This window comes from Rhincodon typus, chromosome 12, assembly GCF_021869965.1.
Source record: "Rhincodon typus isolate 14 chromosome 12, sRhiTyp1.1, whole genome shotgun sequence".
Lineage (NCBI taxonomy): Eukaryota > Metazoa > Chordata > Chondrichthyes > Orectolobiformes > Rhincodontidae > Rhincodon > Rhincodon typus.
In genome coordinates this window covers 67,706,252-67,721,722 of record NC_063343.1, presented here as the reverse complement: position 1 = coordinate 67,721,722, position 15,471 = coordinate 67,706,252, and the positions used below count along the sequence as shown (strand labels likewise).

At 40.4% G+C, this 15,471-nt stretch overlaps 1 protein-coding gene across 1 annotated transcript in view; it reads right to left on the bottom strand.

Moving 5' to 3' along the window:
• The window catches only part of LOC109913631, a 136,211-nt gene that overhangs the window by 59,208 nt on the left and 61,532 nt on the right, over positions 1–15,471 (bottom strand). Inside the window, exons 5-6 of the mRNA XM_048603504.1 lie at positions 9,984–10,018; positions 8,964–9,158 (exon numbers count right to left, since the gene is read on the bottom strand). Coding sequence (XP_048459461.1) covers positions 8,964–9,158; positions 9,984–10,018 — 230 coding nt within the window. The remainder of the gene's footprint in view (positions 1–8,963; positions 9,159–9,983; positions 10,019–15,471) is intronic.

Genomic DNA, 15,471 nt, shown 5'->3' with positions numbered 1-15,471 from the left:
TGTATACTGAGGTTTGGAACACCCCGTTTGTCAATCGTTCTACCTTAACATCCAGAAACGGAAGTTCATTGTTGGTTTCTTCTTCCCGTGTGAATTTAATCTCTGTGAATACGCTATTGATGGGGTGGTGGGTCTCTTCTAATTTGTTGCGTTTAATAATGACAAATGTGTCGTCTACGTAGCGGATCCACAGTTTAGGTTGAATGTGGGTGAGGGTGGTGTATTCCAGTCTTTGCATGACTGCTTCTGCGATGAGTGCTGAGACGGGTGATCCCATTGGTGTACCGTTGATCTGTTTGTATATTTGACCATTAAACACAAAATGTGTGGTGAAGTAGACGTCTAGGAATTTAGGTACGTTGACCTTGCTGATGGAGTTGCTGATCTGTGTAGCTGTTTCCTCTACTAATGTGGCCACTGGTTCTTTGGCTGAATAGTTGGATGTAATTGGTGTAAATAAAGCTGTGACGTCAAAGGATACCATAATCTCATTGTCGCTGATTTTTAAGTTCTTGAGGATATCGAGGAAATGCAACAATTGAGCAACTTCCTTGTAGACTTAACTCTCTAAAATTGGTGCAGGTTGAAAAAGAGATTGGAAGCATGCTCGAAGACAACATAATCATAGCGAGTTGCAGCGACTGGAGCTCACTACAGTAAGGGTTCCAAAACCAATTGGTACCCAACGATTGTTTGTGGACTATCACAAAGTCAACACAGTTTCAAAATCTGATTCATATCCCATTTGCAAGAAAGTGGGACATGCATCTTATATTTTTAAGTTGAACTTACTCAGAGGATACTGGCAGGTATCTTTATCCAAAGGACTGAAGACAATTTCAGTTTTCATGATAGCGAATGAACTGTACCAATTTAAAGTCATGCCATTTTGTCTGAAAAACGGATCAGTCGCATTTCAAAGATTAGCTAATAAAGTCATTTCTGGATTACCCAATTGTGTGATGTACACCGATTTACCTTTGTTTTTAATCACAGATGGAATGAACATTTGCAGCTTCTATCAAAACTGTTCGATTGACTTCGGAAAGCAGCTTGGTGGTAAACCTGGCTAAGAATGAGTTCGCAAAAGCCCAGATCACGCTCCTAAGCCATGTCATTGGATATGGACGTATGGCCACACAGAATATGAAAACAACGGTTTGTGGGAATTTCTCATGCCATCGATCGAAAGGGCAGTACTATGATTCGTGGGATTGAATGGTTCTTATCGAAAGTTCATGCTGAATTTTAACAGTGTGGTTGCTCCACTGACTGAGCTATTGAAGACATGCAGAAAATTTCAGTGGATGGAGGACTGTCAGAAGGCTGTTGACAGTCGGAAAGCTGCGTTAACCACTGCTCCAGTGTTAGCTGCACCGAATTATGCAAAGCCATTTAAGGTGGTTATCGATGTGAATGATATGAGTGATGCCATACTTTTACAACAAGATGATGAGAAGATAGAAAGACCTATTGGTTATTTTTCCAGAAAATTGAATGATCATCGAAGGGAATAATTCATTATTGAGAAGGAAACCTTGAACTTGTTTTTGGTGTTGCAAGATTTCAACATTTATGTTGCCAATAACGTGTCTGAGACTGATCATAACCCATAAAGTTTTTGGGGAAATTTAAGGATAAGAATTTCAGACTGATTAGATGGAGCTTATCATTGCAGCCAGTCAGTTTGAAAATTATACGCGTGGCACGATGACAGAATTGCAGATGTGTTGTCGTGACTTTGATGAAAAGAGATGGAGCTATTCAGTGGCAGGAACAAATGGGTTGAAATGAACAAATGAACAAATGAAAAAGTACAGCACAAGAACAGGCCCTTTGGCCTTCCAGGCCTGCGCCGACCATCATGCCCTAATTAATCTAAAAACAAACCTGCCATTTTTCGATCCGTATCCCTCTATTCCTTCCCTTCTCATGTACCCATCCAGCTGCCTCTTTAATGTCTTCAATGTGCCCGCTCCCACCACCTCTTCTCGTAGTGCATTCCAGGCTGCCACTAGTTTCTGCATGAATACCTACCTTCGCACATCTCCTTTAAACTTCCCCCCTCTGACGTTGAACCTGTGCCCCCTTGTCATTGAAATTTCAACCCTGCGAAAAAGCCCCTGACTATCCACCTTACCTATGCCTCACTTTATTTTGTAGACCTCTATCAGGTCTGCTCTCAGCCGCCGTCTTTCCAGTGAAAACAATCCTAGTCTTTTTTAACCTTTCCTCATAGTCAATCCCCTGGAGACCAAGCGACATCCTGGTGAAATAAACTGTAGTAGCTAATGTTTGCATGCTTTGAATCAATATAACATATATGTACTGTTGTGTACGAATTAGCTTAAGATGACCATTGTGTCTTGATTGTTCATTTTTTTTAAAAAGGGGGGAGGTGTGACGATGCCATGGTTTTAAGAGGTGTATTTGGTTTCTTTAAGAGAGAGTTTGACCGAGAGGATCCCATCTGAAGAAGGATCACTGGACCAGAAGCAGTAACTCTGGTTTCTCTCCACAGCTGTTTTTGTGTTGGACCCACATAATAGTTTGGTTTGGATTAAATCAGTAAAATCCACAATTATGAAGCTTTCCTCTGTAATTCTGTCATGAAACTATCATCTAATGTCACAAAACAAATCTCGTTCACGAAAGCTATTTTGAAAGGAAACCTGTCATATCCAGCCAACCTGGCCTTCTTGTGACTCCAGACTTAGAGCAACATGGCGGATTCTTACTTGCCCTCTGAAATGGTCCAGTACATCACTGAGTTCAAAGGAAATTAGGGGTTGGCAGCAAATGTTGACTATACTGCCGACACACGTGTCCCATTTATGAATAAATGTCTGCATTGAGATTGTTGATATTCTAGGGCACATCAATATAAAAATGCTGGAGGTGTTGGCTTCTTGAAAAGCATAATGGCAGACAAATCCTCATGCCCTGATGTGATCTATCTCAGAAATCTGAGGGAAACTGGTGAGACAATTACTGGGGCTTTTATGAGAAGTTTGGGTCCTTTCTGTCACAGGAGAAGCCCCAGAGTATTGGATAATAACCAACATTGTTCCTTTATTTAAGAAGGACAACAAGGATAATCCAGGAAATTACAAGGTTGGACCCTCATGACGAGGTATGGAAATTATTGGAGAAGAGTCTTGGGGATAGGAATTAATCACTTTTGGAAAGTAAATATGGAATTATTAGCGATAGGCAGCACAGTTTTGTGCAGAGAAGGTTGTATCTCACAAACTTTAATGAGTTATTTGAAGAATTGGCAATGATACTTGATGAGGGCAAGGTGATAGATGTATGGACTTGAGCAAGGCATTTGACAAATACCTCATGATAGGATGATACAAAAACTTGATTGAAATCAGAGAATTCATCCTAGGCGAGAAACTGGCAGCACGGTGGCTCAGTGGTTAGCACTGCTGCCTCACAGCACCAGGAATTCAGGTTCGATTTCACCCTTGGGTGACTGTGTGGAGTTTGCACATTCCCCCTGTATTTGCAAGGGTTTCCTGCGGGTGCTCCGGTTTCCTCCCACAGTCCAAACATGTGCAGGCTAGGCGGATTGGCCATGCTAAATTGCCCCATAGTCTTCAGGGATGTGTAGATTAGTTGGGTTATAGGGGAATGGGTCTGGGTGGAATGATTTGAGGGTCGGTGTGAGCTTGTTCGGCCGAAGGGTCTGTTTCCACACTGTCGGGATTCTATGACAAAAGAAAGTCACATGGAATCCGCTGTGAGCTGGTAAGATAGATACAAACTGGCTCAGTTACAGAAAGCAAAGTCGAGCGTAGGAAGGGCGTTTTTCAGGTTGTCGATCTATGACCAGTGGGTGTTCCACAAGAATCAGGCACTCCTGTTGTTTTTAATAACTATAAATGATGTAGAGGAGAATGTAAGTGGATTAGTACATTAGTACGTTATCAGATGACACAAAGATTGGGGCAGCTGTAGATAGTGAGACGGATTACCAGAGGATAGAGCAGGATAAACGTAGGCTAGAGACTTGGCCAGGGAAATTAAGTGATGCATTTGGGAGAACTAATGCAGGAAAAGTATACAATAAAGGTCAGAGCCCTCAGTATTAATAACATGCAGAGGGATCTAGTAGTACTGATCATAATACCACTGCTAATAAGAATAATACATTATGTCCAATGCCATAGTAATGCAAATATATTACAACAATTTCGTATGATTCAATTTTGATTATTATCTTCTTGTGTAAGGCTGTATGTAAAACATTTCCAAACCTAAATACAGTACATCATATTTTCCTTGCTCTCGTACTTATCTACACTGCTAGTAGTATTCTCAAAATTGGACCACAACAGGTTTGTTAAACATGATTTCTCTGTAATAAATCCACATTTAACTCAACCTACTTATACCACTACTTTCTAAGGGTGCAATTGTCAACTCATTTCACGTTTACCCATTTATCATAAAGTCTAGTAATTAATACCAGCTGTATTTGCATGCATGAGATGAGTTGTGCTTTATGTTTTTACAAATTTATTAAATAATGCTACTGGCAATTTGGAAAATCCGAGCACAAATACATTTTTTTCAGATTTACACGTATGCAAATATCTTTTATTATTTCTACATAGTGTCGATATTGATATATGAAAATGTCCCAAATAATCCCACAAGTTCTAATACTTCTGTTCTGCATTGTAACACTTATACTAAACAATGATTTTGGCTTCATTGCACATCATCTGGCTGAGGCTGAGGCTGAGACAGTTTGCATACATGTCATATTTGACATTTGTGAAGTTGAACTTCTGACCATATTGCTCTTCTTTCGGAGCATTTTATACCACTATATATGTTTTACCATTATTCAGATATAAACGTTATTCGTGCATTTTCCATCTGCATAAACTCATTATATTTACGTTCAGCCTCCCATTCTTCATTCCAAACTTCATCATATCCCAATCTCTGCTGCCTGTGTACTGTATCACACCAATAGCATGTCATAGAGTCAGAGTTATACAGCATGGAAACAGAACCTTAGGTCCAACTTATCAATGCCGCCCAGACATCACGATCCGATCTCGTTCCATTTACCAGCATTTGGCCTACATCCTTCTAAACGCTTCATTTTCATAAACTCATCCAGATGCCTTTTAAGTGTTATAATTGTACCCGCCTCCGCCACTTCTTCTGAAAGCTGGTTCCATCCATGCATCACCCTCAGCGTGCAAAAGCTACCCCTCAGATCCTTTTTAAAACTATTCCCTCTCACCATAAACCTACGCCCTCTAGTTTTGGAGTCATCCACCCTACCCATGCCCCTCATGATTTTATAAACCTCTGTAAATGTCCCTCAGCCTGCAATACCCCAGAGTAAAAGCTTGAGCCTATTCAACCTGTCCCTGTAAGTCAACCCCGCAAGTCCCAGCAACGTCCTTGAAAAACTTTTTCAGCACCCTCTGAAGTTTAACAACATCTTCCCTAGAGAAGGGCAATCTGAATTCTATGCAGTATTCTAAATGTGACCACACCAATGTCCTGCACATCCGCAATATGACACCCCAACTCCTATACTTAATTTTCTGAACAATGAAGGCAAACCTGCCAAACGTCTTCTTTATCACCCTGTCTACCTGCAGCTCCACTTTCAAGGAATTACGCACCTGCACCCCAAAGTGTCTTTGTTTGGCAGCACTTCCTAGGGCCTTACCATATAGTTCATCAATGACTGTACATAATTACAACATTTTGTTGTTAACATTTACGGTCTGGTATTCCTTCCTCAGAACCGGGCCCGAAATGTTAACTCTGATTTTTTTTTTTTTATTCACAGACGCTGTCAGACCTGCTGAGCTTTTCCAGCAACCACTGTTTTTGTCCCTGATTTACAGCATCCTCAGTTCTTTCAGTTTTTATTTACAACTTTTTGTTGTTTGCGTTATGGAAGGATGACAAGATTGATTATGGCATTCCCCTTTCTTCTTTATTTCTTAATTGTTAAACTTGAAAATAACAAAATTTCAACAAAAGTCATAATGATTGATGAAAGTTTCTTTACTATGATACCAGTGTGTTCCAAAATTGCAAGATAGATTATGTGTATTTTAGATCTGAACGATTCTTGGTAATGTTTTCCCCTGCTAATGATGACTGTGAAACGTACTTGAGATCAATGACACCTTCAAGAAACCAATTGACCATATATATTTATCCTCAGATTACACTTTTTTCCCGAAGGTTTTCAATCCTAAAATTGAATGTGATCCAAATAATTTGCTAATATAATCCAGTTTGCAAAATAAGAATTATGGTTATTCTTGAACAGGAATTTACTAATTTGATCTTTTCTTATCTCCCCACATTCCATGATGCAGCATTTTGTCTCAAAGGTGGCTGGAATTAGTATATGGTAGCAGAATAGTTTTGTCAATTGGCTGTAACCCAATGGTCCATTTTACTGCTATGGTAACATGAGCTCAGAACCCATCGCAGCAGCCCACAGATTTCAAAATCGACGAAATTAATTTTTAATTTTGCATTTAATCTTATTTCACAAATGGTTGTCATGAAGATGTCATAAATTTTGTTACGACATGGAGACAGACAGTCAAATCAACTCAAACTCGCTATCCCTATTTTCACAATACAGAGAAATTAAACATTCACTGAACCCCAAAATCGACTCAAATGGTTCCTAACCAGATCTTTTAGATGACCAGTGCCAGACTTTGTTTATAACGGATACCAGACACCAGATTTAAAGCTTGAACAAAATATTTAAACATTTATTAATGACACAGAAGCTTTAGCAGATCTAAGTTAAACAACGACGGAATCTAAGTTCAGTCTATAATTTAAACCTAATCTCAGTTTTTTTTTTAATTTTAATCTTAGGCCTCTCCTCCCACCCCTTCCACTCATACCAAGACAGACAAACAGACACAGTTAAGGGATAAATCCTAAAACAAAAATGTAACTGACTAATTCACTTAACAGACTCCATGATACGTAATATCATGGGCACATGGGATTGTAAATTGCTTGATTTCTAAAGACACCAATGTGTGTTTTAGATCTCTAGAACCCGCAGTTCCTTTTTTTTATTGCCATCATGGAATATGCATAAGCATCTGTATGGCCCAGTCATTGAGAAACGAATGAGCTCATGTTTTTCTGAAGAAGGGTCTAGGCCCGAAACGTCAGCCTTCCTACTCCTCTGAGGCTGCTTGGCCTGCTGTGTTCGGTGAGCCATGACAGAGATAGTTAACAGTTAACAGTCTCTCCTTCTTCAGGAATTTTTTTGTGGATTTAGTGTCACATCTAATTTTGATCTGGCAAGGATATGAGCTCGAAGTTGTGTACACATCTGCGCCAACAATAAAATTGTCGAGTCAAATGGCCAGATTTTCTACAATCATCGAAAAACCTAAACTATAAGACTTCGAAGGTAGTGATTACTCCTTTATTCCCATTGTCACATCCTAGAAAACTTGGTATCAGATCGATATTTAAGATTGAGACATTGTGTGGGCGTGGGAAGTGGTGCCAATATCTAGGGAACTTGCAACCAGTTTTAGAAAAGATGATACTATTTCAAAAACTGTCACTGGTATTTTAACAGTGCTAAGATAAATGTCCATTCTATGAAGTGAGAGCGAAACAGTTAAAGGAAATTGGCGGGGGGTGGGGGGTGGGGGAGATGTGGGTGGTGTGCAGGTGAAACCAACATGTAAAAATCGAAAAAGCTATCAATAAAAACTTGATATAAAGTGATAATGTTGAATAGTATTTTAAACAGAATTAACACTATGTTATGCAACAGATGTATAAGTAATTATTAAGAACCAATGTGGCGTACATTAATGTCAACGCAGAACCTACATGAAGAAAGTTCGTAGACATAAATTCCAATATCCATTTTGGTAAGTGAAGTAGTGGCAATAACGATAACGTAGGTTAAATTAATGGTGGATAGATGGTTAGCTTTCGGAATTGCAAAGTGTTTAGAAAACATTGGAAAATGAAACAAAAACGTCAGTGACATCTCTGATGTGAGTGGATTACTTTGTGGTTTTGCAAGGAAGGATTCCTTTGAGCAGGCAAACACAAAATGAATTTGGTTAGAGTTTGTGAAGTGAATTCTGAAATGGTGAATTGAAAGCAAAACCGGAATGATGAGCCTGCTATCGGTATTATATATGCCACCAAACATGGACAGACAGAAAGAGGAACAAATCAACTGGGAAAAAATCGTAGGTTACGAAAGAACTGGGTGAAGAGATGGCTGAAGGCGTTGCTGTAATCTTACATTTTTTACTAAATACAGTGAAGTATGCAGAGAATTGAATAATGGCAATGAGCAAAAGTGCATTTTTGTCATTCCTTGAACAAATTGTTCAACATCAGTGAAGGGTAACATTATGCAGACAACAGTAAGGAAAAAGAGAAAATATTATTTGGAGAAACAGGTGCATTGTCATTCGCATCCAGCACGGTAACATTAATCTGGGTGATGCCAAATTTCTGTGGAATTCTTCCATCGAAAACCGTCAGCATCAATCTATGATTCGACTGTTGTTCTCGGTCTAGGGGTCGTTCAAGCAATAATTCGGGAATGCCAGTTTGATCGTTCTGCGACCGTGACCTCAATATAAAATGGTCATTTGGACTCAGTTGGTAGCAGCGGATGCCGTTGGTTCCAGTGTTTGGGTCAAACTCTCTCTGGAGTGGGAAAGTTGTTCCAGCCGGTAACAATTCCCCGGATTTTATTTGAACCTCCTTTGTTTGGAATGAGTGTGTGTTGCCATTGACATCGAGAATTTCAACCTCAATCTGATATAGCTTTGGCGAACTTCCCTCATTAAAACTTTTAACCTCATCAGGCATTTGCGACTTTGTTCACACAATTCCTCTCTATTCGTTACTTCACATACAACATTCCGGTTTTCAAATTCACGCCTACATACTGTTTTCCGTTTGCGGACCTTATTCGAAACTTGGGCGACGATAGTTCTCCTGTGTATAACCCCAGGTCCTTCGCAATATCACCAACAAAGGCACCAGTCTCTCCTTCTTCAGGAATTGAGTAGCGAATGATGCCCGACGCAGGGTACATCAAGATGATAAGCATGAAATAAACAAGGCGCCAGTATGCGTCTCGGCTTTTCAGCAAGGAGTACAGCTCGCCAAAATACGGCTCGATTCTCCACAAGATTCAACCTCCACTAGATGCGTAACGTAGAACTGTATCTTGGACTAAGAGCGCCAACTATTCGTTTTGATTGCTGACAATTCTTTCACTGTACAATTATTGTCGCAGACGGAGAGCATAGAATGGCGAGTGCTGTACGTTCTTTCGGTGCTGCACACTCTACGGTGTAGGGGGAGGTGGAACTGTATCTCGAACAACTTTGTCTTCTCATTGGTAAACAGAGACACAAAGAGACTCGACCAATCACAACATAAAATAATCTTAAGGCATCACTGCCTCCACTGAACGCGACAAAGTAATTGATTCTTGTCGATTTAACGTTGTACGCTTTTAATGGAAGAAATGCATTTGTTCATTTTTTTAAAATTCAATCATCCATGTAGCTGTAGCGTAATTAAGATTAATGTAGCTGAGCAGTATTCGTTACGTAGTTGATATGCTCACTTAACTAAAATAGCCATGCATACTTCAAGCCTTTGGTTTTCATCGATGGAAATCACACTACTGAACCAGAAAAACTGAAGCGAAAGTAACAGCGGATGCTGGAGATTTGAAATTAAAAACAGAAATCGCTGGAGAAATTCAGCAGTTTTGTCACGATCTTTAGACAGCGAAACAGATTTAATGTTTTGAGCGCAATATGACTGTACTTCAGAAATCAAATTGAAAGAGCTGTTTATTGATTTATTATTTTATCAAGCTGCGTTTGCAATAAATCCGTGTTGCAGGTTTTTTTTTCTTTTTCTTTTCCCGAAGAAGCACCTCATTCACATACTAATACAGCCGGGGATGGTCAGTAAAGCGACCTAACTGAAATTAAACAAAAATTACACAACACAAAATCATATGAAGAGAAAAATGAGCGCAGTGAAACCAGCAGATTGTACTTGCGTGTCTGCATTCTTACTGTGTCTGGGATTGAGAGCATTGTACCCCGCTGACTTCCCTCAAATGCTTTTAACCGGTTGTTAATGTTCCTTCCGATAATACTTACCTTCATTTCTCTTGTTGGTTTCACAAGCTATTTAAAAAAAAATGCTGGTGGATGCATTTGAACACAGAACATAGAATATAGAACAGTACAGCACAGTAATGTCCCTTTGGCCCACGATGTTTTGCCGATCTACTATCCCACTAAGATCAATGTACCCTGCACACCCTACATTTTACTATCCTCCCTGTGCCTATCCAAGAGTCGCTTAAAATTCTCTGAAGCATCTGACTCCACTATCACTGTCGGCAGCACATTCCGCACGTCCACCACTATCTGTGTAAAGAACCTAGCTCTGACATCTTCCCTATACCTTCCTCCAATCACCTTAAAATTATGCCCCCTAGTAATAGTCATTTCCGCCCTGACTACCCACTCTATCTATGCTGCTCATCATCTTGTACACTTCTATCAGTCACCTCTCATCCTTCTTCGCTCCAATGAAAAAAAGCCCTAGCTCCCTCAAACTTTCCCCACAAGACCTACCTTCCAGTCCAGGCAACATCCTGGTAAATCTCCTCTGCACTCTGTCTAAAGCTTCCACGTCCTTTCTATAATGAGGTGACCAGAACTGAACGCAATATTCTAAGCGTGGTCTAACCAGAGCTTTATAGAGCAGCAGCATAAAAATGTGCTTCTCAGAACTGTCACTGTTCCACTAAAATCACATAAATAAAGTCCATATCTCCCACTCCAAGATTCCCTCTCGATTTCCTCCAATGACGTTCAACTGACTTTGCCTATCGATATTGGGATCTATTTGACGGATTAATAATTAGTAACCACACCAGTCTTTTACCTCTACAATGAAATTTATAAACAAACTTTTGTCACTCAGTCCATTTCGTAGGTGATCATACTGCTGTACTAGTTTTGAATGCAAGGTGTTTCATATATCACATAGTGACTATCATGGTGATAATTTTTGTCTGACTAACATGCTATTTTTTTTTCTTTATAATTTATCTAAACTAGCATCATGGTGTTACTTCTTTAAACATAAGTTCATATTTTACCTTTTACTTAATGTGGAATTGTCTTTATTCGCATCAACTATGAAAGAAGTCGGGCTGGATATCAAACAATGATGAATCAGAATACCGGAAGGAGGTAGAGTACTTGGTGTCATGCTGCAATTATAACAATGTCTCTCTCAATGTCAGCAAAACAAAAGAACTGATCATTGACTTCAGGAAGAAAGGAGGAGAACACACACCTATCTACATCAACAAAGCTGAGGTGCAGAGGGGCGAGAGCGTCACGTATCTCGGAGTGACGATCATTAACAATCTGTCCTGGACCTCGTACGTGTATTTGGCTCAGGAAATTTGGCATGTCTATAAGGACTCTCACCTTTACAGATGCACCATATAAAATATTCTCTCCGTATGCATAATAGCTTGGTACAGCAACTGCTCAGTCCAGACCGTAAGGAAGTGCAGAAAGCTGTGTGCACAACCCAGGCCATCACGGAAGCCAAACTGCCATCCATGGACTCCATTTACATTTATCGTTGACGCAGAAAGGCTGCGAACATCATAAAAGACAACCACACTCGCACCCCTCCGCCAACCCCGATAATACTCTCTTCCAACCTCATCCGTCATGCAGAAAATACAGAAGCTTGAACACACACACCAAAATGCTCTAGAACAGCTTCTTTTTCTGCTCTTATTAGACTGTTGAGTAAACCGCTCTAATTTCAAATCTACTGTTGATCTTGCTTTGTGATCCCCTGTGCAGCGGTAACCATATATATCTCGCTCTGCGTAAGCACCTTACGATCCGTATGTCTTTTTTTGCTATGATCTGCCTGTACTGCGTGCAAGACGAAACCTTTCACTCTACTTCAGTACGTGACAACAATAAATCAAATCAAAATACATTTCTCAGTCTATCTTCTAACTTTACTCCTCCATCAATCCTGCAGAATGTATTCCTCCTCATATTTTGAATTTTTTTTTTCTCTTAATCTCTTTTTTTTCGCTCTCAACTCTTGATGTAGCTCCCAATCTCTTGATCACTAAAACGGTAATGTCCAATCATTTTATTCTTTTAATGCCAGTCTCTACCTTTTTTTATTGCAATTCCACTTTTTATATAAGTTAAAAGTTACCAGTTTGTTCTTGTAGCTTCTCATTTTCTGTCTTTTCCAATTTATTAATTTAGTAACCGTAAATCCCTGAAGCCAAGTAATAACATCTTCATTTGTTGAGTTTAGGTGATTTGTCTGTTGGTAAGTTAGTCTTTAGAGGGGGAAACCCTCTGCAATGAGCAGCATTGCTGTTGTCTGTCGATATTTGCAAAATGGATTCACGTGGAGACCTCAGCAATGCATATTGCTGCAGAGAGGCCCTGGCTTGCCATAAACTTAATTAACAAATGCTCATACCACTATGGTACTTCAAGGACTCCTTGAAAAGTCTTTCATGTCTCTGTTTATGGAGGAAGTGATGGGCAAATTATTTTTCCCACAGTTTGAAAGGGTACAAATCAGACCATGTTTGATGCCCGTATCCAACAATTATATATGGTTCTGAAAGCTATCATGTCGTTTCTTTACAAGCAACTAGTTCAAATTTATATTGGTTTCTAGATGGCCTCTAGCTCTTGCGAATTATTTCTTCTTAATATCCTTTGGTACCTCTTATTTTCTTTTCAATGCTCTAGACCTATAAGCTAGAAAGAGTTCTAGGATTGCTTAGTAACAATATAGAAGACATTGAATCGGCTATTATCAACAGGTTTGCCGATATAATTATCTACGAAACCAACTATTTGTCATAACTCCCATTAAATTCCTATTGCTGATCTTCTGTCATTTTTTTTCTCAAGCCTGAACCATCTCCATTATTTTAAGCTCTATTTCCGGCCTTGTTGGAGCCAATGACCACCATATCACTAAAATGTGAACCACCGAGCATCTTGAGTACAATTTGAGCTGATATTACAAATAGAACTTTAAAAAAAAAAATTAGAGCAGGACCCTCTCAAAACTACAATGTTTTCCTTTACACTGTGGCACATCACCCTCTTGCAAACTGTTAAGCCTTTCACCCACAATTCCACAAATCCCTCCATCTCGCTATATTTGAAACCTTACTACTTTGCCTATGCATGTGCCACTTCACAGACAGTATTACTTTGTAGCCCTTCCAGTCAGGTCCTCCCTCTTTTACTATAGAGATAACGCATATCTAAAAGATGAACGTACTTCTGATAATAGTGAATTAACTGTCACTCGATCTATTGGCCTTTACAGCCATATATCTTTGAGTAACCACATCAATTTTGATTTTTCTTTTCCACAATGTTAGGCATCCTGGCATTATTTTGCTATTTTCCACTCTCTACTCTCATGTTACATTTAAAATGCATCTCTTATAACGAACATATATTTTTACCTTCCAACCTATGAATAAAGATTCCACAAATGTGCTGCTGGCATTAGTTTGTATTTGTTCGCCCACATTATATGAACTTCCATTCCTTATTACATTTGCTTGTGATTCAACTGTATGTATTGAGCAATTGCCTTCAGTTAAAAACTATCTGCAATATCAAAATACTTCTCATTAACTTAACCACAAAGCTTTCGGCATACACCTAACTCAACTCTTCTCCAGGTTCACTCAACAAGCTCGTGATGATCTTCCTAGCATTTTCTATCAATCCAAGTAATTTCCAAGTTCCAGCACAGTTTTGAAACCTGCCTGCTTACTTCTTATATTCAATCACTTTGTAAGCCATTTATAGGTTATCTCAGTCCATTAAAAGACTATCCTTCTTCCTTATCTGCATTCTCACCCATTGCCCCAAGCCTGCAGAACGTATAAAGTCAATGGAATTTACTTTCCACACAAAGGAATTAAATAGTGTAACTCATAACGTTGAGAGACAATAAACATCTCCTCGTCAAGGCCAATCTGAATGTAATGATGTAACTGATGTGTGTTGTAGCTTGGAAAAGTTAATAAAGTAAAATGTCTCAGTGACCAGGTCACATATCAAATTTGAAAGTGGAATTATTCTGCTTTGCAAGTGACAGCAAACCTGACGTATCACCCCATCAACCTTCGGATCCAACGTATCATTCTCCACCACTTCCGCCACCTGCAATCTGACCCCACTACCAAGGATATATTTCCCTCTCCACCCTGATCTGCCTTCCGGAGGGACCACTCTCTCCGTGACTCCCTCGTCCGTTCCACACTCCCCATTAGCCCCACCACACCCGGCACTTTTCCCTGCAACCGCAGGAAGTGCTACACCTGCTCCTTCACTTCCCCCCTCACCTCCATCCCAGGTCCCAAGAAAACCTTCCACATTAAACAGATGTTCACCTGCATATCTACTAATATGGCATATTGTATCCACTGTTCCCGATGTTACCTCTTGTACATCGGGGAAACCAAGCGGAGGCTTGGAGACCGCTTTGTGGAACACCTACGCTCTGTTCGTGACAAATGGCAACACCTCCCAGTCGCGAACCACTTCAAATCCGCCTCCCACTCCTTGGACGACATGTCCATCCTGGGCCTCTTCCAGTGCCACAACGATGCCACCCGAAGGCTGGAGGAACAGCACCTCATATTCCGCTTGGGAATACTGCAGCCCAGTGGTCTCAATGTGGGCTTCACAAGCTTCAAAATCTCTCCACCCCCGAGGTCATTCCAAGACCAGCCCATCTCATCCCCGCCTCCTATAGCTGTCCGTCTTTTCTCCCACCTATCCGCTCCTCCCACCTCACTGACCAACCCCCAACCCCACTTCCTACCTACTAACCTCATCCCCGCCTCCTGGACCTGTCCGTCTTCACTCCCACCTACCCGCCCCTCCCTCCTCACTGACCAACCCCCATCCCAACTCCCTACCTACCCCCACCTTTTCTTGTTTTATTTCCGCCCCCTTGACCTGTCTGTCTTCTCTCCACTTATCTGCTCCTCTATCCACCTTCTACCATCACCTCCCCCTCTCTCTATTTATTTCAGAGCCCCCTTCCCCTCTCTCATTTCTGAAGAAGGGTCCAGACCCGAAACGTCAGCTTTCTTGCTCCCCTGATGCTGCCTGGCCTGCTGTGTTCATCCAGCTCTACGCTTTGTTATCTCAGACTCCAGCATCGGCAGTTCCTACTATCTCTGAGTGACAACTGTATAGAGAGTGCGTTAGCATGAAGGACAGCTAAAATTAAGAGGAATATAAAAATATACCGAGCTGATCAGAAGGTAAGAGTTTCAAAAATGCAAGGTTGTGAAATGTACAGAGCCATGTT